This window comes from Nelumbo nucifera, chromosome 2 (genome assembly GCF_055504915.1).
Source record: "Nelumbo nucifera cultivar China Antique chromosome 2, China Antique-T2T, whole genome shotgun sequence".
Lineage (NCBI taxonomy): Eukaryota > Viridiplantae > Streptophyta > Magnoliopsida > Proteales > Nelumbonaceae > Nelumbo > Nelumbo nucifera.
In genome coordinates, this window is record NC_142650.1 from 79,049,779 (window position 1) to 79,074,784 (window position 25,006).

At 41.4% G+C, this 25,006-nt stretch overlaps 1 protein-coding gene across 2 annotated transcripts in view; it reads left to right on the forward strand.

Moving 5' to 3' along the window:
- Positions 1-25,006, forward strand: part of LOC104589528 (uncharacterized) — an 83,840-nt gene that overhangs the window by 12,140 nt on the left and 46,694 nt on the right. For both annotated transcript variants that reach the window (XR_016082467.1, XM_010247875.3), the window contains exons 3-5: positions 12,286-12,338; positions 12,546-12,610; positions 12,770-12,848. Coding sequence is in view for 1 of the 2 variants with exons in the window: in XM_010247875.3 (XP_010246177.1) it covers positions 12,286-12,338; positions 12,546-12,610; positions 12,770-12,848 (197 nt within the window). In the remaining variant the exon portion in view is untranslated. The remainder of the gene's footprint in view (positions 1-12,285; positions 12,339-12,545; positions 12,611-12,769; positions 12,849-25,006) is intronic.

Sequence of the window (25,006 nt, forward strand, 5' to 3'; positions counted from 1 at the left end):
TACAAAATAACAGGAGATTAATAGATGGTTCCCTAATCTTAGGAGGTATAGGAGCACACCACACTTCTTTAGCAGGGAAACAGATAGGCAAGTTGGTTGGTTGCAAAAAGGCATTCAAGAAAGAGGAGCAAGGGAAATAACCTGAAGAGGATTTTGACCAAATTCTACTATCAAGATAAGATTGATCCAAAGGGGAGTGTCCCTGATCCAGATATCTTCCCAAAAGAGAAAAGTTCATCTACCCTAAAGGGGAGTGTCCCTGATCCAGATATCTTCCCAAAAGAGAATTTTGTTACCCATGCAAGCATCATACCTGATGAAAGGAGAAAATGTAAGAAGAACTCTAATTATGCCTTTCCATGGAGAAGACCGAGAAGCCCGTTGAGTCTAGCATCCCATCCATTAGCTGCCATTCCATGGATACTTTCTATGGGGCTGTTTGGCAAGTCTTTTTGGTAAGATCTTCTAGTAGCTCTAACAGTCAAAAGACGCATTGAGTTTTTGCATTAAGATCTGAGTAGCCTGAAGCCCGTTTGGTTAAGGCATGCCTTTCCGCGTGAAGACGAATAGAAAAGAACGCAAAAGCTCCATTTGGGGCTTCCAAAAAATTGCCTATTTTGGGCTTCTCGCATCTTTTCTGTGCGTCGGCTTTTGGCGGCTAGATCTACCACAAGCCAAACAGGAAAAGACTGAATCGCGGTCTGCTGGGCTTGTAAATAGCCAAAAGATTGTGCGAAAAGACGTGCCAAACGAGGCCTATATCTTTATGCCACAAGCTATCCTGCTCCCGGGGAATCTCCACAACCATTTTCCTAGCAATATCTTTTTCTAATGTTTCCAATGCCTAGACCCCTTTTATCTTTCTTCCTTGACACCACTTCCCACTTTACCAAATGATCCTTTTTTGAGTCACTTAGCTCTCAGAGGAAATCTCTCATGATCTTTTCAATTTGATTGTCAATCTTAATAGGCAACGTAAAGGTAGACAAGAAATACACTGGTAAGTTTGCTAATGTAGACTTGATAAATGTTATTCTACTCCCTGGAGAGATATAATTCCTCTTCCACCTTGCCAATCTCTTTGTGAATCTTTCCAACGCTAGGTACCAAAAAGTCTCTAACTTTTGATTGCCCTCTAGTGGTAGTCCTAAGTACTTTAGGGGTCATTTACTTAACTCATAGCCTAGAGCTGTAGCCAAAGAGGATACTTAACTCATGCACTGGTAAGTTTGCTAATGTAGACTTGATAAATGTTATTCTACTCCCTAGAGAGATATAATTCCTCTTCCACCTTGCTAATCTCTTTGTGAATCTTTCCAATACTAGGTACCAAAAAGTCTTTGACTTTTGATTTCCCGCGGTAGTCCTAAGTACTTTAGGGGCCATTTACTTAACTCAGCCTAGAGCTCTAGCCAAAGAGGACACTTCATCTGTTTTCCTATTTACACTTGCTACATAACTTTTACTCCAATTTACTATCAAATTTGACACTTCATCAAATTTTGTCACTAGAGATCTCAGATTGTCTATCTCCTCTAGTTCCCCTTCACACAAAAAGAATTACGTCATCTGCAAATTGTGAGTGATGACAACTCCTTGCCTCCCCATTCTCCATCCTCTAATTAGATTCCCAAAATCTGCCCTAGTAATCATGGCACTCAAGACATCCATTAGATGAACCTCTTTTCTCCTTTACTTTTTCTATAATCCACACACTCATTGGCTATTAGAATTTGATAAAAAATTGTTTCCCAGCCACAAAAGCTCTTTGATTCGGTGAGGTTAGTAGGGGAGTACTTTCTTGATTCTCAAGGCTAAAACCTTATAAATAACCTTATACATGCTCCCAATTAAACTAATGGGCCTAAAGTCCTTAGGCTGAATTGCATTCACTTTCTTAGGAACCAAGTCTATGAAGGTAGCATTTGCACCTAATTTGATTTTGCCTCTCTCAAAGAACTCCAAAAAAGTCTCCACCAGATTGCCACCTATGATATCCCAACAATCTTGGTAAAATTTCACTATGAAACCATTTGGGCTGGTGCTTTAGATCTTTCCATCGGGAAAACTGCATCCTTTATTTCTTAGGCCTCAAAGTTTCTCTTTAAGGTATCCAACAACTCCCTACTTCCCACTTTCCAATCAAAATCAAGAATGTTTTCTCTCACTCTACTTGGGATGCCATTATGCCATTAGATGGCTTTAAAATGACCAACAAAAGCTCTTGCTATAGCCTCTTCCATTTTAAGCAATTCCCCATTCCACTCCAGCCTTTCCACAAGATTCTTCCTTTTTCTTTCTTTTTCCAAAGTGTGAAAACATTTAGTTTTTCCATCTCCTTCCTTTAACCATCTACATATGGGTTTTTGTCTCCAACTTACCTCCTCTCTTCTAATGATTTCTTCCAATTCTTGCTTCAAAACCCACCTTTCTTCCCTCTCTTCCTCTCCCAATCTTCTCTCTACTTCACCTACATCAAGTTCTTGAATCCATGTGGCAATTTTTTCCTTTTTTTCTTCTAATCTTTCAAATCCTTCTGTATTCTAGGCTTTCATCCTAGCTTTCAAGGGTTGTAGTTTTCTGTAAAATCTGTATCCTTTCCACCTAAAAGCCACCTCGTTTTCTTCCCAGCACTCTTTCACCTTTTTAATAAAATCATGATGAAGTAACCACATGTTCTAAAACCTAAGAGGGCAAGGTCCCCCACCTACTCTTTCTTGGGAACATCTAATTGGACAATGATCTGAAGTAGACCTAGGGAGGGCCCTCATCACCAAACCCTCCAATTATTTCCCCAAAATCCAAAGAAAATAAGAAACTATACAACTTACAACACAGGGGAACCTTTTGGAAGTTTGACTAGGTGAAGTTTGCTTGTAGCATAGGCAGCTCTCTCAACTCAAAGGAGTCCACAAAGAGGTTAAATTTGCTCATGCTGGAAGTAATCCTATGATTGGGGTTATTTGTTTCGTTTACAAATCTGATAACACTAAAATCACCTCTAGACACCAAGGGCCTTCCCAAAGACCCCTTATGGCTGCTAATTCCTCCCACAATTCCTTCCTTTCCCTATAAGAATTTGGTTCATAGACATTGGTTAAGGCCCATTCCTTAGTTTATTTGTAACTGTAAAATTACCAATAATCTCTTCTGTACGCTCAATCTCCTCATCCTTCCAAATTGTAACAATTCCTCCTAAAGCCCCCAAGATTGTGCATAGGCCCAACTTAAACCTCTTGCGGACCACACACTTCTTACCTACATCCTATCCAAAGCTTCCAATTTAGATTTTTGGATTAAAACAATATCTAGCTTCTCTTTCTTGAAAACTTCCCCTAATCATCCTTCATTTCCATGAAACCTCTTACATTCCAATTGATTATCTTCATCTGAACAACCTAAATCAAATACCCAAAATGTCTTCCTTTTATTAACCTTCTTTCCTTTCCTTCCTCCTTGTACACCCTTTCTTATAGTCCACTTCACATCTGAACCTCTCTACCCCACTCAACTTTTTGTTTCTCCTCTTTGGTGTCTCTCCCTCTATTTTATTTAATTTTTTTTGATCTAAAACTATCTCTTTTTTGAGGCCCTTTCTTTCACTCTTGCTTTTTGGATTTTTTGCTCCTTCACTCTCCACTATCTTTTCAGTTTTGGTCCCTACCTCCTCCTCCATCAATTGTTCAAATAATAACATTATTAATTCCTAAATTCTCTCCCCTTCTTCATTAGAACCTACTAATGTCTCAGCATCCCCTAAGGTTCCAGTTTTTAGAACAAAACCCCTGGACTTGGCAGCTTTTGGACTCTTTTGAGAGTGTAAGGGCATTCTTGTCCTTTTATATGTTTTTGTATTAGGCTGCCTAGTTGTGGGCTATTTTGTAATTTATTCATTATGTTCAAATATCTAATTTCTGGGTGTGAACAGTAATACACCTCATTTTTTTTGATCAATAACTCACAGATTTTATTAAAAATAGAGATAAAAGCACAGGTACAAGAGTAGTGAGATAAACACTCTTATCTCACCATACAGAACAAAACAATAAAACAGTTACAAGATAGTCCAAAACAAAGAGTCCCTATAAACCCCTTGTTTAGCTAACCCATCAGCAATGGAGTTGGCACTTCTCTTAACCCAATTTAACTTCACCTCAATGTTTTTTGTTAACCATTTGAATTTCCTCTTCTCATTGCTGTAGTTCCAAAAGTTAGCAGAAGGACCCGAAAACAGAGAATCACCCTTTGAGAAGAGGAAACATCGATGTCGAGGCTCACCGACATGAAAATGGATGGTAATATAAAAATTACATTATTTCAGTCGACATTTCCTATATTTTGGAAATGTTGACCAAACCGGTCCAAATAACCAAAAAAAAAAGACAGTTTTTCCTATTATGTCGACAGGATGTCGATAATGCTGACAGGATGTCGACTAATGTACATTAGTAATATAATATATTAGTATATTATATTAATATAATATAGTATATTAATATAAATTATTCCATTAATAATTTCTATTTAATATTTCAAATAAAATATTTATGAAAAAGAATTAACAAAATATAAAAACAAAAGAATAAATTAGTTACTTTATAATATAAAACATAAAATATTTTTGAAGTAATAAAATATTAACTAGTTAGTATTTTTTAAAATATTTATTAAAATCAGAAAATGTTTATTAAATTTTATAATAAATCATATTCTACATTTAATATAAAAAACAGAATAAATTTATTAAATTTTATACTAAATCATAATTTATTATAAATTTAGTATTAAAAATCATAATAAATTCATAAGTTTTATAAGAAATCAGAATTTATCATAACCATAATACTACAAAAAGGAGATCAGTTTTTAAATTTATAATAAAACATAATGTATTATAACTTTAATATTTAAAAATCAGAATAAATGTATTTCTATTTACTAGTGTGAAATAAATATATTAGAATTTATAATAAATCAGAATTAAAAATAAGAAAAGAAAATATTAGATAACCTTGTAAAAACATCAAAATGCATAATAAATCAGTAAGTCGTCATTTACTAATTTGTTATTGATCTTAGTTTCTTAGCTTTATATAATGGTTGGGAATAAGGTAATAGTCTGAAATATGTATTAATGCTTCTTTTATCATTTTACAAAATATCATTGCATATTTCCACATATTTCATAATATTTCCACAATGTCTCTAGTTTTTACAATATTTCCCCTCGACATTTCCGACATGTCTTATATTTTGGTAAGCGACATTTCCATCGACTTCGACATTTTAAACCTTGGTTGAAATCTCAGCTTTCAGAGAATCACCCAAACTGATTGGTCCCAAAAACAGAGCAATTATCACTCCTGCCTCATTCCTTAAGACACCCCCAATACCTGAAGGACCCGGATTACCCATGCTGCTTCCATCAAAATCAAGTTTAACAAAACCACTAGGAGGAGGAGTCCAAGCAAGAAAGGAAGTGTCTTTGACCAGATCTGAACTTGCAATTTCCTTCCAATTTCTGAGCAGATCATCCTCTGAAAAATATTTAAAGAGACCCAAACAGTAATACACCTCATTCTCTTAACAAACACTTATTTCTCTTGTTCTTCTCTTTTCTTCTTTTTCTTTTCTTTATCACACAATACCTTGTAACTTGGTATCAGACCTTGTGTTCAAGGTAATCATCTGCTGCTGGTCATGACTTACAAGCAAACCTGCTAATGCCAACACGTTGTCAGTTGACGTCAATAGTCCGTATAGTTGGCGGCAGCCCTATGTGTTTTTGATGCACATTGTTGCGCCTCAATTTTAGAGGAATTTTGGTATATGTTTCATGGTAGGTTGGAGATATTTGAGATTTTTACAGTTTTGGATTTTCTAGATGAAAATTGGTTGAAAATCTAGATTGGGAGTTTAGGGCTTGTATCCTTGTATGGTGGTTAGCTGCCTTTAAAGCCTCTTGTGTTTGAATTGTGGGAAATTTCTGAGCTTGTAGGAAGTGATTCCCGATTTTTTGGAGCCCTAAAATATTTTTGAGAAATTTTCCTCCTTTGTTTTGTCACTAAGTGCAACCGTTGTTCAACCTTATGGGAAAGGGTTTTTGGGTGTTCAACTAATGTTTGATATTGTAGTGTTGGGTGAGAAATATGTTTTGGAAGGGTTGTGATCGATGGACTCATACAAGGATGCTTGTGTGGCTACCTATGTCTTTTCGAGAGGTAAAGATAATATTGATGGATAGATTGCTACTGTAAAACTTGGAGCAAATTTCCTTAAGTGGTCCTAATCAACTAAGCTTACAATTGGTGGGAGAGGTAAGCTTGGGTTTATTATCGGTAAGTAAGCTAAACGAAAGCCTAAAGATCCATATCGTTCCAAATGGGAGCAAGATAATCTGTTGGTCATGTCATGGCTTATATGCTCTATCTAGCCACACATCACCCACAACTATATGTTCCTTTCAACAGCCAAGGATATTTGGGACATGTTAGCTGTCACTTATTCTCAAGCTAAAAACATTGCTAGAATTTATCAGTTGTAGAGAGAAGCATGTAATATGCATCAGGGGGAGAGGTTGATGGCTATGTATTTCTCTTCCCTACAATCAATTTGGGAAGAAATTGATCATTTAGAGGCTTTGGTGTGGAAAGGTCCTGCTCATGCTGAACAATACATGAAGTACATTTAGAAAAACCAAGTTTTTGATTTCTTTGCTGGATTGAATGTTGACTATGATTTTACTAGGCAATACATCCTTAGTGTTGATATCCTGTCATTCTCCACAACATATTCTCTTGTAGAATGAGGAGAGTAGGAGGAATGCTATGATATAGGTACCTATAGGTGAACACGTTATCCTTGTGTTCACAAAGCCCAAACAGAGTTTTGGTAAGCCTTCTATGTTTGAAAAACCTGGAGAGATTTGTGAATATTGCAAGAAGCCAAAGCATACCAAGGATAGGTGTTGGAAATTGAATCCCATCTGAAGCTTGAGAAGTTTAAAACTTGAAAGAAGGGAAATGGTCATGTTGCTACAAGTAGTTGTGATTCTTAAACTATGCTTGAAGGAAATCCTCCTGCTCAGGCACCTACTCATGACACCTCTGTTGTGATGGACAAACTAGAGGCATCTTACTTAAACTTAAAAATAGCGCCTACATCTATTGGTTCACATACACCTTCCAATGCCTTTGCAAAAAAGTACTGCACTGGTGTGCCATTCTTCATCCCCTAGTTCTTAGGTTTGGGTGAAGTTAAATTTACCAACAACTTTTCTCTGAACTTTGTACTCCATGTTCTACAATTGCATAGAAATCTTCTGTTTGTTAGTTCCCTTACCAAATCTCATAATTGTTCTATAACCTTCTTTCCATCTCATTGTGTCTTTCAGTATTTGAGTATGAGCAAGATGATTGATAGTGGACATGAAGTTGATGGAATTTATCTTCTTGATCAGTCTCCAAGATAGGGTTAATGTGTCAGTTTTGGGGGTGCCTTTCCTGGAGGCATGCCACTAGGTGTATGCCTCCCATGCCTGTTAAAACATTGATCCCAATCATAAGTTGGGAGTTGATGATGGAGATATTCTTCTTGACAAAGGTGTGTATTAAAGACTTGTTGGTCGCCTTCTGTACTTATGTTTGACTAGACTTGATATATCATATGCTGTGAGTGTGGTTAGTCAATATATGAATGAGCTTAGATCTTCTCATATGCAAGCAATGAATAGAATGCTTCCCTATTTAAAGGGGTTTCCAGGAAAAAGGAATATTGTGTTTTAATCATGGGCAACTCAAGGTTGAGACCTACTCTGATGCTGTCTGAGTAGGTTTTATGGATGATAGGTACTCTACTTATTGGTTATTGTACCTTGGTGGGTGGTAATGTTGTATCTTGGAGAAGTAAGAAGCAATCTATGGTGGCCTGATCTAGTGTAGAGGTAGAGTACAAAGTTATGGTTCATGGGGTTTTTGAATTGTTATGGTTGAAGAACTTGTTGACATAAATGGGAGTACAAATTTATTTATCAAAAGAAAATGGGAGTACAAATTGATACTCCAATGATATTATATTGTGACAACCAAGCTGCCATAATATTGATCCAAAAAAAAAAAATCTGCGGTACACATAGCCCACAATCTTGTTTAACATGACCATACAAAACATATAGAGGTTGACAGGCATTTCATTAGAGAAAGAGTTGCCGGTGGAGAGATTTGTTTACCTTTTGTGAGGTCTGAAGATCAATTGGATGATTGTCTCACTAAAGGTGTTCCCAAGACAAAATTGAAAGTTGATCAACATATAATTATATTATATAAAAAACTCTAGCAATTAGAGAGAAAATTTCAAAATTTTCCTGGAACCCTAATTCTGAAATCGCACTAGAGAGAAAAACTGTTTTTTTTCCTTTGAATTGTTTGGGATATTGGACCAAGAAAGATAAAATCTTTTGGATTAAGATTGAGTGTAGTACCTGATTATGATGTCCACAAGTGCAGAAACCGAGGTGGCGTTCACACTCAAGCTTGGATCAACTCGGAAACACTACAATGAGTTGAAGATGGTGCAACTATATCATTGTAGTCTTGGAATTTTTCTCCAGAATTTACAGCAGCAAAGGTCTGATCTTTCTCACATTTTTGGGTGTTAATTTTGACCTAAAACAAATCTGGAAAAGTGCTATCAATGTTGGATAACAGGTCTGGTCAAATGAGGTTCAAAACCCTAGCTAAAAGTTATCACAATGGTGGGATCGATTTCAGCGAGAATGGGAGAACATGCATGGTTCGATCCCTTTTAGTTCCTCTCTATTTATAGACTATGGAGGGCTGCAAGAGCCCTCTCCTTGTCTATCTATAACTCCTAACTTGTTTAGGATTAGATGGGAGAGAGTCTTGCTCTCTTAAACCAAACATTGGATTGGAATCCATCTAACTAGTTAAACTAGTCAAATCCTAGTCTTACTAGACTTATCTAGTAATTAGTTTGACTTGGACTCTCATGTGAGTCTTTTAGTTATCCATTAGTGCTCTAATAATTCTGGAAAATACTTTTCTAATTAGGAGATTACAACTTGTATGGTGTGGAACTGACAACTTAATGGGAGAGCCAACATGTCACATGCTTTATGCAACTAGGCCCATTAAGTGGTAAACATTTAAAATTACTTGGAACCTTACCATCCTAAAGGCTCAAGTCTATTGGTTCAGTCCATTATGTGATAATTAAGTCAATACAACCCAATTAATCACTTTCAATCAATTTCTTTGCTAAAAACACTTGATACCACATTAAGGGAAGGGTTTTTTCCCTCTGTCTTTATGACATGGTGTCCAACTTCCAACACCATTAGATCCTTCATTGAGGATTCTGATAATCCTATTGCCAACAGATTTAGGACATCAAAGGGGAAGTTGTACAAAGTATTCTTTATGTCTTCACATAACAATAGATCTTATCACATTGATCATCAATTGACATACCATCTTTGAATGTCCCAACATACCCAGGTATTTGACCCTGGAAGGATCTCATTGGTTGGCATATCAAAGACAGACAAGTCTAACACTCAATCTGATATTAATATTAAGTCTAGGGATTAATTCAATGTTAGAATGTCCCAACATACCCAGTCATTTCACCTGTTAGAATGTCTAGGAATATTTTGGGTTTGGTCTAATTCAATGTTTCTTGTAAACACTCACCCTCACACCTTAGGTCATAATCCAAGCAATTGAGACTCACTGCTCCACTACCTTGGGTAGTGTGAGAATGACAACCTTGTCAGGAATCAGGATAGACTTCCTCAAGTGTATCCATTGATTGTGATGATTCAACTGCATATTATTGTAATTATGTGGCCTCATACATAATGCTAATGTGAACTAAGGGGATTTAGCAGTACAATCCAATGATACATGAAATATATGTTCTTTTGTTCATAGAAAAAGTATGTATAATACATTAGTTGGAGCTGAGGGCATACACACTGTCTAACAACTCCCACTTGCACTTAGGTCCAATTTGGCATAAGCCCTAGTCCTATATTGTCTATGTGTTTCTCAAACACTTTTTGTTATACAACAAGGGGATGGGAGATGATATGGTGGTGATGACTCCAAGCTCTTGGATAGATTTCTTCATCCAAATAACTTCCTTAGCATTTCCACTTGTAGTAATGTATTCGGTCTTTGTTGTGGAATCCACCGTAGACCCTTGCTTACTATTCTAGCTAACATCTCTTGACCCTAGTAGAAAGATAAATCTAGATGAAGACTTTCTGTCATTTGGGTCTGATTGGAAATCAACATCAATATACCCAACCAATTGTAGTGAACTTTCAAAGATAAGGCAATAATCCTTTGTCCTTCTAAGGTATTTCGATATGTTCTTTATAGCAGTCCAATGCTTGAGATGGGTGCACAATACTTACTGCCTGAGCTATCTCAGGATGGGTGCACAACATGGCATACATGAGGGTCCCCATGGCTAAGGCATAGGGAATGTTTCTCATGTTCTCTATTTCCTCGGGAGTCTTGGGTGACGCACCCTTGTCGTAAAGGTACAAACCTCCTTTTGTATTTTATTTATTTATAATTTTTTAATATTTAATTATAACATCATGGGTTCACTTGTTTGACCCAAATGGTTGAGCTGCTTAACCACCACCTAAAAAACCGGCTTCATTTATGGGTCAGTTTTAAAAATATAGGTTTTAATACTACTAGAATTATATTCATGGATTCAATTAGTGGAATTTAAAAACAACAATACCTTAAATTTGGAATTTAATGAGAGAAAATAGAATGGATTGAAAAGTGGTATTATGCATTTATTAATGGTGTTTATGCATATTTTCAATGCATTTTACCCTTAAATTGGGCTATAAAGCCCAAGAAAACGTGGATGTGCAAAACATATTCAAAAATCCTTTTAAGCTTTCTCTGGCTTGACCAAACTTGCATGAGACTGACATCGGGCCTGGCCCAAGTTGTGCTAGGTTATGCTCGGGTTGGGCCTGGGTTGGTAAACTCAGGCTTGACCTTAGGTTTGGATGGGCCAAAGGCCAAAAGCTAAGTCTTAGGGTTGGGCCTAGGTTGTTCCTCAATCCAACCTAACCTGCCAAGTTGCACCCCTAAAATACCTTCTATGATACCCGGGTACCTGTATAGTGGTGCTGCATTATGCAGAACATTTAAATTTTTAGTCATAAAGTTCATATCTGACATGTAGGGTGGCCATTTCCTTGCTGTATCTGAGTAACATAGGCTACTTTTCTTGGAACACTTCTTTAAAAGAATACCTTCAATTAAATGTGATATTTGTTGAACATTTAAAAGAACTCCTAAATGAAAATCATGACTGTATGATGACTTCGGTATCATCATCATCATCTAAGCCTTGTCCCAACTATATGGGGTTGGCTACATGAGTTCTGTTTCTCCATTCCATTCTGTTGAGTGCAATATCCATTGTTAATTGTGGGCACTTAAATCATTTCTTGTTACTTCCACCCAAGTCCTTTTTGGTCGGGTCCTAGTTCTTCTAGCCCCTTCAACTTGTAACAGATCACTTTTCTGAACAGGTGCTGTAGATGGTTTTCTATGCATGCGACAAGACGTCTCAATCTACTTTTTCTCATTTTATTACCTATTGGAGTTACTCCTAGGTTACTTCATTTTATTACCCATCTAAAGGATTTGCATTTCTGCTACACTCATTTTCTGGACATGCTGTTTCTTTTCTGCCCAACACTCTTCTCCATACAACATAGTTGACATGTCAGTCAGTTTCAGTATCATGGTCTATTTTTGAGAGAACTACAGGTTTCCTACTATAAACCGGTGGCATGCACATCTGAAGGGTTATGTTTTCTTCCATTAAAAGCAATACTGTTGATAACATGTATCATACAGTAATCAGATATAATGACTTCCGATGGAGAATTAAATGAAAGAACAGTACAGGTTTATGAAGGTGTTGAGGACCTTAACTGTTGTTTTTTTGTCTTTCTTTTTCATTGCTACCACAAGAATATGATCTATTTCTCCTTTCTTTTTTTAACTAGCTGCTGGTTACATCACTGGCTCACCATGGCTTTGCATGACTGGGAATTTATTTATCCTTTTTTTCCTGAATGTTAGTTGCTTGCCCCATGCATAAGTGCCAAATATTAACTACTAATTTGGGAAACTTTATCTTCTGTTTCATATGAGAAGTTTCTCTACATCATGGTTCTCTTGCAGTTTACACCCTTCGTTGCATGTGTTTTTATTGCAGTGCTGCTATTATTACAGCATATCTGATGAGAACTGAGCAATTGTCTCAAGAAGGTTCGAACAAATCCATTTTGTTCGTTTTGGAGTATTATGGGCTAGTGGATATTAATTTCTTTTTTGATGACCCATTGGGCAATGGTTATTTGTTTTTGTTAAACCTTCTCCTATTAATGAAAAAAGAATTGGATATTTTGGGCAATTTTATTTTATATTTATTTAATCATGTATCTTTTCCTTTGTCCTTTCCATATATTTCTCCAGATGCAATTGAATCTTTAAAGGAAAGCTGTGAGTTTGTTTGCCCGAATGATGGATTTCTGGAACAGGTGATATGAAGCAGTTCTATGCTTATGATTTATAAGACGGCATGTAAAATGATTTTAGGATTGTATTTTATAATATGCCAAAGTGATTTAAGAATCTTACTTCATAATATGTCAAGGCCATTAATAGAATGCCATATTACTCTCCTTTTCTTAATGCAGTTAAAAATGTTTGAAGACATGGGTTTCAAAGTTGATACTTTGAGCCCCATATACAAGCGTTTTCGCCTGAAAGTTTTGGGTGAGTTTTTTTTTTTTTTTCTTTTACATTTATTTTGATTATGTTTTGAACTTTTGATCTTATCAGCTTTACTGGCTAAGTTGTCCAGATATGGCAAGGACAAATTGTCAGATACAAAATTAACACTAAATGGAAGTATCTGACATGATACAACAACTTTCTATACTTCTCCTGAAATGATTACTGTTTTACACAATAAACATATCCAGATTTTATGTATTATTCGAGTTATATACCTCTTTTTATATAATTGGATCACAGTTATAATGCTGTACTGCTTTTACAATACAGTAACAGACTGACTGGTTGTATGATCAATTATATTATTTTGATTGCTTTGTATGATCAGTCATATTAATCTGGTCGGTTCTGTGGAATGAATTATTTTAGATAATCTTGTAATAGCTGGATGGTTTGGAAGACTGAACTGATAGCCTGATAGACTTACTGTACTGCGAAGTAATGGCCATGCAGCATTATATTTCTAATACTTCAATTATTTTCATGTTTTCCTTCTTATAGAAGGTAAAAGTCTGTATTGAATTAGCTCACAAAAAGAGGGATGTAAAAGGAACACAAGATATGAACAAGCAGCTTGCAGCACCATGCAAAGTTTGGCCAAACAGTAGAAATTTGAAGCCTGGAAAAATAAGCAAAAGAAAGGAAGGGAGCAGAGAGAAAGGGTTCTTGAAGTATAAGACAAGAAGGAAGAAGGGAAAGATATGTGAAAGACAAGGGCAGACAAAAATATTTCTATGGCAGCCCTATTAATTTGTTGCATTTATATTTTATCTAAACATGTACAATGACAAAGATGCCCCTAGTAGGGCGGCTAGTGTTAAAAACAATAAAGAAAGAAGCTAAAAATATAACAGGCCCATATGGGCCAAGGTCCAATAACACTAAACATAGAATAATAAGCTAAAACAACTGTCAACACTCCTCAAGTTGGGAGTATATATTAATCATTCCCAACTTGTTAAGTCATGCTCCAACTTGTTTCTAGCAACCCCCTTGGTGAAAATGTCTACAAGCTGCATCTCAGATGAAATATAGGGCAAACACACTTCTCTAGAGGACACCCTCTCCCCGATTAAGTTCCTGTCAACCTCAGCATGCTTAGTTTGCTCATCTGAACTGGATTGTAAACAATGTTAATGGCAGCTTGATTGTCATAGTAAAACATCAAAGTTGGTGAGGATTCTAGTAGAGGTCAATGATATAGCTGATATTCCAGATAGATTGGATCTGGAATTTGCAGGAGAACTTTATGAGTTGAGAATAATTGTTGAAGGTGCGGATGGATCTTTTTGGAAGAAGGAGAAGGAGAAGCATTTGATGGATGGGAGGATATTCGAAGATGAGGGGATGAAAGGAGGAGCTGGGGTAGAGGGAGATGGGGGGTTGCAGAATAGGGGAGGCGACAAAGAGGGAAGGGGAGTTGAAAGGTCGTATGGAAGAAAGAGGAGATGGTGAGGTGGCAACACCTGTTAGTAGGGGGGTATAGGTGGATAGAGTTTGGTTGAATGGTTCGAGTAAGGAAAGACAGCTGGTGGATAGGGAGGGTGAGTCGAAGGGAGACCAAGAGTCAGGAGATGCAGTGTATAGGAGAGGAAATGGGGAACAAGCGGTAATTGGTAATGTTGCACAAAAGAAAGGGGTGGGGACCACCATTTCAAGATGTTAGCAGTTGACTTCAAAAGAAGGAATAAGGGGAAAAGGTTTAAGGGGGTGAGGGACAACTTGAGGAAAAGATATCCCTTCTTGAAGGAGGGGTTTAACTCTCTAAAGTCTAGCCGAGCAAGTAACAGTGGATCCAAAGCCGAAGAAGAATGGATTTGGGTGGTAACTAAGTACAATAATGGTAGGAAAATCGGCGATCAGGAAGGGAAGAGAAGTTGCCGAACTCTGACACATTGGAGGAAGATGAGGTCTTGGCATCAAAATCAAAGTCGAACTGAAGATTTTATTCATGAGCAGATGACCGGCTGTCTCCTTCTCAGAGAAATCCAGAGGTTGTGGTACATCAGAACAACGACAACAATGTGGAGAAGAGGAGAAGAGTTGATGGGGGAATCTGCTCTAACTGATAATGGCACAACGTTTGAAGAGTTTGGGAATCCTGAAGAGTCAGTTGGTGCGAGTCCTCTGGGTTCCATTGCTAGACCAAATGGTGAGGTAAGGTCGACATCTCTATCTCCTCTTTCCTCTTTGTCTTGTCCTTCTACTCTTTATTCTTCTTTGGTAGTGGGAGATATGGATAGTAAAGGAGATAATGAGGGGAATTGAAAGTGAGGATAACTTGTTTGAAGAGGAAAAGATCAAAGGGGGAACTAACAAGTTTATAATAGGGTGGAAAGAGTTTAGAAGAGGGAGAAAGAGAAGAGTTGAAGCAGGGTGGCCAAGGGTCTGGGGAAAGAGAGAAGAAATCAGAAGGGGCCTTGGGTGGAAACGAACTAAGGGAGTCCAGCACTTAGAGAGGGAGGGTGGATATTGACAAGCTGTTGGAGGTCGGTAAATCACTTGTTTTTTCCTTTTTTTTTCTGAGAGGAGAAGGGGTAGTGAGAAAGGCTATAGAACAATTTAAGAGCAGCAGAAGGGAAGAATACAATAAAAAGTAAGCCAAGAAATGTTCTGAGAAAACATGTCCCAGATGTAGTGTTACTGCAGGAAATGGACTGTGCTGAGGAAGATTTTGGGGATGTCCTGGGATTTCAAATATGGGAAAACTTATTTTGAATTGTATTTGGCAGTTTTTCTCTAATGTCTGTTTGCGGGGGATGCCTTGTCACCTGCTAGACTGTATGTTATTTCCTTTTATTTTAATGAAATTTTATTTTACCATAAAAAAATCCCTAGTTGTCCCAGGAGCGAACAGAGCCAAAGCAACTTAGATACCCCATGGGCCATGGACTTGTATTCTGCTTCTGCACTAGATGTTGCCACTACAGATTGTTTCTTACTCTTCCATAATACTCATGTCATGGTTTAAAATGTCACGAAATTTTGAAATTTTGCCCGGCATATGTCAGTGTCACGACCATTTCAGTAAATATTGCCAATATCGTTAAAAAACAAAAAAAGTATAATATTTCAAAATATTTTTGACCAAATGTCTGCATATATTCGAATTAAAGACAGAACTCATCTCAAATAAAAAGAGAAAAACAGAGAGATTTGGGGGGGGTATAAAGAAGAGAGCTGGAAGGACTACAACTTCAGGCTCGAATAGGCACAAGAGTGGCTTCTCCCCTCCGTTTTGTGTTGAAATACCTTCTTGGAACAAGAAGCAAGGCACTAGACCTCTAAAACTCTGTAGAAATCACTCTCATCTTGATTCAGTTATGCAATACTTTCCCTATTTCCTTCTCACAGTGAATAACCATGAAAAATAAGGGGGAAAAAGAAAAAAATAAATGGGGACTTGAGGACTCGAGGTTGAGGAGGAGAATGTTCATCTTCATCTTCCTCTTCTATTTCGTCTTTTTTGGTTGAAGGGCTTTGTTAATGTCCTGAAATGCTTCCATCACACACTCACACTGCATCTTTGCATTTTGTCTAGAATATTTTAAATTTCAGGCTGAGAGTTCGAATGACCAATGCCTAAATGTTTAAACTTATGTTATTAAAAACTTACTACAGTATGTCTATAGATCATCACAATAGCAAGATTTTAATTGGAATCTTTAAAACATTCCTATAAATATGTAACAGTGCAATAGGGTCTACTGAAACATTATTTTTTGAAGGATCAAACGGAAATTTTATTAAAACTGAAAAAGGAAGCAGTACATCTCAGAAAAATGGTTGTCTAGATGACAAACCAACTACTTAACAAATTACACTGTAAATGACTCAAAATTACAGGGATTCAACTCTAGAGTACTCCAGAAATTCTCTATCAGATCTGACTTGTTCACTTGGTCGAACTATGGAAGACTGAGAACCCAGGCTGCAATCGAATTGCTCACCCCAGCTAACAAGTATTCGAAGTTCCTTGCCTTGTCCTCAAAGATCCTTCTATTTCTCTCTTTCTAGATGAACCAACATATAGCAAAAGGAATACAGCTCCACAAAATTTTGGCTTTCTTGCTTCCTTTGATTTTCGGCCATCTAGAAAACAACTCAGCTGGAACCATAGGGTGAAAGACATTCTCTCCAAACAGAAAGGAGGAAAACCTCCACATGAAGTTTGCCACACTGCAAGAGAAGAATAAATGGATGACTGATTCTTCCTCCTGATTACACATAAAACAGCAATTTACTAGCTGCAAGCCTCTGGATTTCATATGACCATAGGTTAGTGATGTAGGCGCATTTGGCTGGCCTATACAGGACTGATGTGTGTCGACTATAGGGCGCCAGCATAGGCTTGCCATGAGGACGCTCAGGGTTACCCGACGCGGACCAGGTGGACCCAATCGCACGTCGCCGCGTGGCTCTGGCGGAACATTTCGCTAGGCCCTCGTATGGCTCGCATTTGGACCATCCGAGCCTAACTACTCCCTGGCAACTCCGACTATAAATACAAGGCACCTCTCACAAGGTAAGGGATTCGAAGCCTTTGTGATCTTTAGTGCTCTCTTCTCTAAGGACTTAGCACTATCTGAGACCTCGTCTGGACCCCTCGGTTCTGGACTTGCTGCTTATCTTGTACGCATACTAACTTGACCGTCGGAGTCCTCGCCTCGGGTTCTCACCCGAGGCCTCTGACGCCTACTTCCTTACAGAGCCACTATCGAGAGCTCTTCCAAACCCCGCACACGTGCAACTGAACAATTGTATCTCGTCCTTCCTCAGACGCCCTTCTTAGTACCAGCCCACGACCTCTACAATACTCGAAGGAGCAATCTGCCTTGGCCTCCAGCCCTCGGCCTCAACTTATCTCCTCTAGACCCTCAAAGCCTTTGGCCCTCCTTCAAAGCTTGGGAGTGAATTTACTTTGTTGCTCTCGGCTAAACCGAGCATCAACAATTGGTGCCGTCTGTGGGAAACATTACTAAGATGATCCCCAAAAACACTACAAACGTAAGATCTCCTAAGCTTCAGACATCATGGTACGAAGAGCCAGGAACCCCCAAAACCTGGTCACAAATGAACAGTTTCAGGCAGCCCTTGATCGTCTGGAATACCTCATGCTGCGTGTGGAACAAGCCTGCCCCCAGGTAGGTCCCTCCCGAGGCGACTGCCCCATCAGTGTGTTAGATCACCAAGGCCGATGAGAGCACGTCAAGCCCCCAGCGCTCGGCCTAGCCGACCCCCAACGGGCTGAGCCCGCCGAGTCCGGCAGTAGCCGACCTGCCAGTTCGACGCAAAGAAACGTGAGAGCTCCTAGCCGAAGGGAGGAAGTGAAAGAATGGTAGGATCCATCTAATGGACGCTATGAAAGGTTGCGGAATGGGTGGGTAAATTTCAAAAATTTTCCTACCTTCTTCCAATTGGGAATCATATTCCCTAAATTTACAATATTCAAGGATCCTACTTGAACCATAATCGAACCAGATCTGAACTAAAAGGAAAGGGAGGAATTATACCTGATCCAGAGAAGCAGTATCTCCCAAAGTTGGTGTTCACGCCCAAAGAGGACACCAAGATCCGTTCCTGCTGAAGATGACACAGCTGTATGTGGAACGGAACCAGCAAAGTGCGTCCTACACACTGGATCCTTCGCAAGAATCCTTTGGAAACTCTGAGCACCAGATCTTTTTCAGTCTTTTCTGCAAAGCTGATGTCAAGAAACAATTTCTTGATCTCTTTCTTCTTCAAAGATCGAATCTTGAAGAGAAGAATGGTGGCGGCTGGAGTAGAACTCCTGGGACGAAGATGGCTGAACAACTTCTCTTCTTTCTGGAGTCTGTATGAGATCCAATCTCTACGCAGGATGCTTTCTTGCTTGCACAAAAACCCTAGGTTCGAAATCTGATATTAATCTCTCTTAGGGTTTCTCCTCCTTTCTTCTTGATTAAGAAACCTCCTAATTAGGAGTTATCCCAATCCAAATCAGTATTTGGATAGGGGATGATCTTAATCCTATCTGCAGATTAAGTTAGCTTACTCCTGATCTTATTAGGAGGTTACCAGATTCAAATCTGATTTGAATTTGGTCTCCCAGAGTGGATAAGGTTAAAAGGCCCAATCCTTTTCTAACTTTAATCCCAGATATGCCCCATAGATGGGTGATCATATCAGCCCAGCTCGAAATGGGCTTTTGGCCCATTTAAGTGTTCAGTGCTTAACTAGTTTCCAATCTGCTGCCCAGTTGGGCTTCTTTGTATGGCGTGGGACCCAAGCATTGATCTACACACCAGCCACATGGGTTCGGTCCAGCCTTTATTACAAGGCCCAGCCGAATTCACTGAAAATCTCAGTAAACCCCTGAGCCCATCACATCGACCCTATGGGCCCAACACTTACATTAAGTGGTCCCTGGGCCAAGCCATCTTATAAAAACCCAGGGACTGTGGGCAGGTGCAAGATTAGCCCATCAGGTACTAACCTAAATGGTCTTACACTTAACCTCTCAGCCCTTAATGATCAAGCACTGCCCGATAAGAGAGGACCTCTCCCTCGGTTGCAAGGAACAATGCCGCACTCTCCACTCACATGGATCCTGGGAATTAAAACCATTTGCAAACATTTTTGAAACCGTACAAAATATATATATATATATATATATATATATATATATATATATATATTAATTTTGCAAAACAAAATTCCAACGATTGAAATCAACTGCCGCCAGTTTGGTTTCCATCAGAGAGAGTGCATTCCCGATCATTACCTTTGTCCGACAAAGGGGCTGATCCTATCACTATGATCACCCACTCAGATGAATTCTCAGACTGTCCCAACATACCCAGGTTTTGATCCCCGCTAAGGATCTCACTGATTGGCATATCAAAGATAGCCCGATCCGACACCTAGTGAAGTGTCATAATCGAGTCTAGGGGTCAGGTGTAACTTTCCAGTTTTGCCCATCTGTCTCCAAGGTCCAGGGCAATACTAGAAATCTGGTCCGGTTCAAGGATTCGAGTAATCCCATACTGCATGTGCCTTGGGTCTTACCCTGGTGGCCGAGACAGGCCATCCCAACACTTGGTGGCACACCAGTATCAGTCTTGGCAGGATAAATCTCCCCAGACTTATCCAATGGCTGTGAACATTTAAAACTAACACGAGCCTCAATAAGTGTCCAGTTTTAGGGTCTTACACAGAATTATACCAAACAATATGAATCAAACATGCACTTTATTTATTTACACTAAAAGTCAAAAGTACATCAAATCGGATTGAAGCTAAGGGCATACAAAACTGTCTAACAGGAAGAGCCAGCGTGGTCCGAAGACAGCCACTAGCCCTCTGAACAGCACCACCGCTGCAGGAGGGAGAACCCCTGGGACAAAGGCAGGCACCTCGGCCGTCGTAGCGCCCACTCAAGGGCCGAGGGCTGACGTTGTGCCTCTCCCGCATTGGTCTCAGACCTCCGTGATGTCCTGAACGACCGCTGTGCCAGACGGGAGACACGCGGTCCTGCCTTGGAGCATTCCGGAGTTCGTCGACCCTCACCATGCCCGCGGAGATAGAGACGGGTGGCAAGCTCTAGTTGACCCTCGGATTGCGGAACTGTGAGCCGAGCTCGGGGCCGTCAAGGACGAGCTCCGCCAGGTCCGAGAGAGCCGAGCTGACGCCTTGGCCAACCAAAGCAATCTGACGGGGAGGATGGATGCCTTCACCCCGGATATCATCTTTGAGCCTCTCCTCTAGCACTTCAAAGCTTCCATACTGGAGATGTACGACGAGAACTCAGACCCCGACGACCACCTGGAAACTTTCAAAGCGCTCATGATACTTTATGGGTATTCCGACGCCTTGACGTGCCGGACCTTCCAGGCCACCTTCGGGGGGGCTGCCCGTCGTTGGTTCTCCAACCTCCCGCCTCGGTCAATCAGCTCGTTGGAGTAGTTTGCCAACCTATTCCTTTCTCGCTTCATCAGCAACAGACGATGCCAGAAAAGCGTAGTCTCGCTAATGTCTATCAAGCAGAAGCAGGGAGAGAGTCTGCGGTCCTATATCGACCGCTTCAAAAAGGAAGAGCTCGAGGTTCGTGACCTCGACCCCATGGTCTCTATGCACGTTGCCAACAATGGCCTCCGCCCCGGTTCGGCCCTGAAGTGTTCGGTTGCCATGATCCCATCGAAGACAAAGCTAGAGTTCCTCAAGAAAGCCCAAAAATATTTTGCGGCTGAGGAGGCTTTATCTGGGAACCAACAAGAAAGGGAGGTTGAGCGCCACAACGGGCCCCTTGAGAAGAAGAGGAAGGGCGAAGACCACCACCACAACAATAGCAGCAAGGACAACAAGAAGCCATCGGCCTCGACCCTGGCTTGCAACCACTATATGCCACTCAACTCCACCCGAACACAGATACTGATGCAGATCGGGGAGAAGTGCATGAAGTGGCCCAAAAAGATGAAGAGGAACCTCAAAAGGGGAAATCACAAGAAATACTGCAAGTACCACCGCGGCACTGGACATGACATAGAGGATTGCTATGGCTTGAAAAATGAGATAGAGTCCCTCATCCAATGAGGGCACCTTAAGCAACTTGTTAGTGGCGGGCCCGGTGCCTTGTCCTCCCAGCAGCAGCAACAACAAATAGCCGGAGTCATGGACATCATCGCTGGGGGCACAACTTCGGGTGGGGCCTTGGCCTTGGCCCGCAAGGCCTACGCCAGGCAGCTAAACATCCAAGGGCCTGCCCCCAAGAAGACGAAGCAGCAGGAGACCCTCTCCTTTACGGACGAGGACTTGAAGGGGGTCACAGTCCCCCATGATGATGCTCTGGTCATCTCGGCCATCATCGCAAAATTCGTAGTCAAGAGGATTCTCGTTGACAGTGGCTCCTCGGCTGACATCCTCTTCTACGAAGCTTTCGAGAAGATGAAGATAGCGCCTGAGCGCCCCCAGCCAGCCGACGTCCCATTGGTCGGCTTCTCCGGTAACGTGGTTAGACTGGAGGGAAGAATTACCCTACCTGTCACGGTAGGGACCGAGCCTCAACAGGTGACGAGGATGAACGAGTTCCTGATCGTGAAGATTGGCTTGCCCTACAATGCAATCATGGGGAGGCCGACTCTTCAAGCGCTCAAGGCAATCATCTCCTCGTACCACCTCACCCTCAAGTTCCCCACCAAGCACGACGTCGGAGTTGTTCGTGGGGACCAACAAGCAGCCCGCCAGTGCTATGTGGCAGCACTAAAGGGCAAGAACAAGGAAGCATTGCCACTAAAGGTCTTCGACCTCGGGGAGGAACCAGTAAGCCGAGGCCAACCAGCCGAAGACGTCACCTCGGTTCCCCTAGACGAGGCCAAGCCCAAGAAGACAGTTCGTGTCGGGTCCAACCTTCCCCCAGAGAGCCTATCCGAACTGGTAAGTTTCCTCAAAAGTAATGCCGACGTCTTTGCTTGGTCCGCCGCTGACATGCCCGGAATTGACCCTTCAGTCATTACTCACAGGCTGAGCGTGGACCCGAGCTCTAGGCCAGTTCGACAAAAGAAGAGGAACTTTGCACCGGAGCGTTGGAAGGCCATAGGAGAGGAAGTTGGCAAGCTACTCGACGTCAGCTTCATCTGAGAGGTATACTACCCTAACTGGTTGTCGAATGTGGTTTTGGTAAAGAAAGCTAATGGGAAATGGCGGATCTGTATTGATTTCACAGACCTTAACCGAGCTTGCCCTATGGACAACTTTTCTTTGCCGAGGATAGGCCACCTCGTCGATGCCACTGTAGGGTACGGGCTACTTAGTTTCATGGTTGCCTTCTCCGGATACAACCAAATAAAGATGCACCTAGAGGACGAGGAGAAGACCTCGTTCATCACTGAGCATGACACTTACTACTATAGAGTGATTCCCTTCGGTCTCAAAAATGCAGGGGCCACCTACCAGCGCCTTGTCAACAAGGTGTTCAAAAGTCAGATGGGGAGGAACATTGATGCCTACATGGATGATATGGTGGTGAAGAGCCTGAAAGCCAAAGCACACACCTCAGATCTAGCCAAGACCTACGACACCTTGCGAAGGTTCAGTATGAAACTCAACCCCAGCAAGTGTGCCTTCAGCGTCACCTCGGGCAAGTTTTTGGGCTTCGTCATCACACAAAGAGGCATTGAGGCCAATCCTGACAAGATACAAGCCATTTTGGACATGGCACCCCCTCGGTCGGTGAAGGAGACTCAGAGGCTCACTAGACGAATAGCTGCCCTCAACCGCTTCATGTTGAAGTTGTCCGATCACTGTCTCCCTTCTTCCATGCCATCAAGAAATTGAAAGACTTCCAGTGGACGGAGGAGTGTCAGTGCGCTTTCGACGAACTCAAGGCATACCTCGCCTCACCTCCCATCCTCGCTCGGCTAGCTCCAGGAGAAACCTTATATCTATACCTGTCAGCCGGGAATGAGGCAGTCAGCTCAGTATTGATAAAAGAAGATGGAACACAGAAGCTGATATACTACATTAGCAATGTCCTCTGTGACGCCGAAACCAGGTATCCCGAGGTGGAGAAACTGGTCTTCGCCCTCGTAGTCTCGGCTAGAAAGCCCAGGCCGTATTTTCAAGCTCACACTATAGCGGTCCTGACGAACCAGCCCCTTAGGGCTGTCCTCACCAAACCTGAGACCTTGGGGTGCTTGATCAAGTGGGCTATCGAGCTCTCTGAATTTGACATACAGTACTAGCTGAGGCCTGCCATCAAAGCACAAGCCCTAGCAAAATTCGTAGCAGAATGCACCTTCAGCCAAGTCCTCTATCAAGCCCCCGAAGATGTTGAAGGTGACCGCTCGGGCCGAGGAGGCTCACCCCAAGTGGAAACTCTTTGTTGATGGTTCATCCAACGCCAAAGGAAGCTGAGCGGGCCTTATCCTCCTCACTCCAGATAATGTAGTCATAGAGTATGCGCTAAGGATTGACTTCCCAGCATCCAACAACGAAGTCGAGTACGAAGCCCTCCTCGTTGGATTGCAGCTTGCCAAGGACCTCGGCTCCCTACGCATCGAAGCCTTCAGCGACTCACAATTGGTGGTGAACCAAGTCAACGGCGAGTATGAGGCCAGAGAGCAAAGCATGTCCAAGTACCTCGCAAAAGTTCAAGAGCTAGCCCGTTACTTCCAGCGCTTCTCCCTGCAACAAGTCCCGTGAGCCGAGAACACGAGCCGACGCTCTTTCTAAGTTGGCAAGCACCTCGGATGCAACCCTCAGCCGCATTGTCCGCGTGGAGAAGCTACCTAGGTCCTCCATAGAAGAAGCCCAAGTACCCAGTGGAGGCCGAACCGTCATGGATGGATTCCATCATCAACTTCCTACTGTCAGAGTGACTGCCTGACGATAGGAACGAAGCTAGGAGACTCCGATGTCAGGCAGCCCACTACACCTTGCTGAAAGGAAAGTTATGTAGAAGGTCATTCACCTTGCCTTACCTTCGATGCTTCCGCTAGGAGGAAGACGAGTACGTGCTCCGAGAAATTCACGAAGGCATTTGCGGCAACCACTTCGGTGGCCGAGCCCTAGCTCAGAAAGCACTAAAGCAGGGGTACTTTTGGTTGCCAAAGACGAGGACGCAACCGAGCTGGTATGAAGATGCGACAAATGCCAAAGACATGCTAACCTTTGTCACCAGCCGACCACAACCCTCTCAGCTCTTAACCGCCCTTGGCCCTTTGCCAAGTGGGGAATGGACCTCTTCAGCCCCTTCTCTCAAGCAACGGGGGGCAGGAAATGCCTCGTTGTCGTTGTTGACTACTTGACCAAGTGGGTCGAAGCCGAACCTCTGGCTACCATCATGACTCGAGAAATTCAGAGCTTCTTTTGGAAGAACATTATTTGCCGCTTCGGCCTCCCCCACATGCTCATAACTGACAATGGAAAGCAATTTGACGACGCCATGTTCCGGGAATGGTGCGCCTCCCTCGGCATTAAGCAGTTGTACACCTCGGTAGGCTATCCCCAGACAAATGGCCGAGCCGAGGTCACCAATAGAACCATCTTAGTTGTCCTTTAGGCATACCAAATCACACCTCGGACAGCCACGGGAGAGACCTCGTTCGGCCTTACCTACGGTACAGAAGTAGTTATCCCAGTAGAGATCGACCAGCCGACGC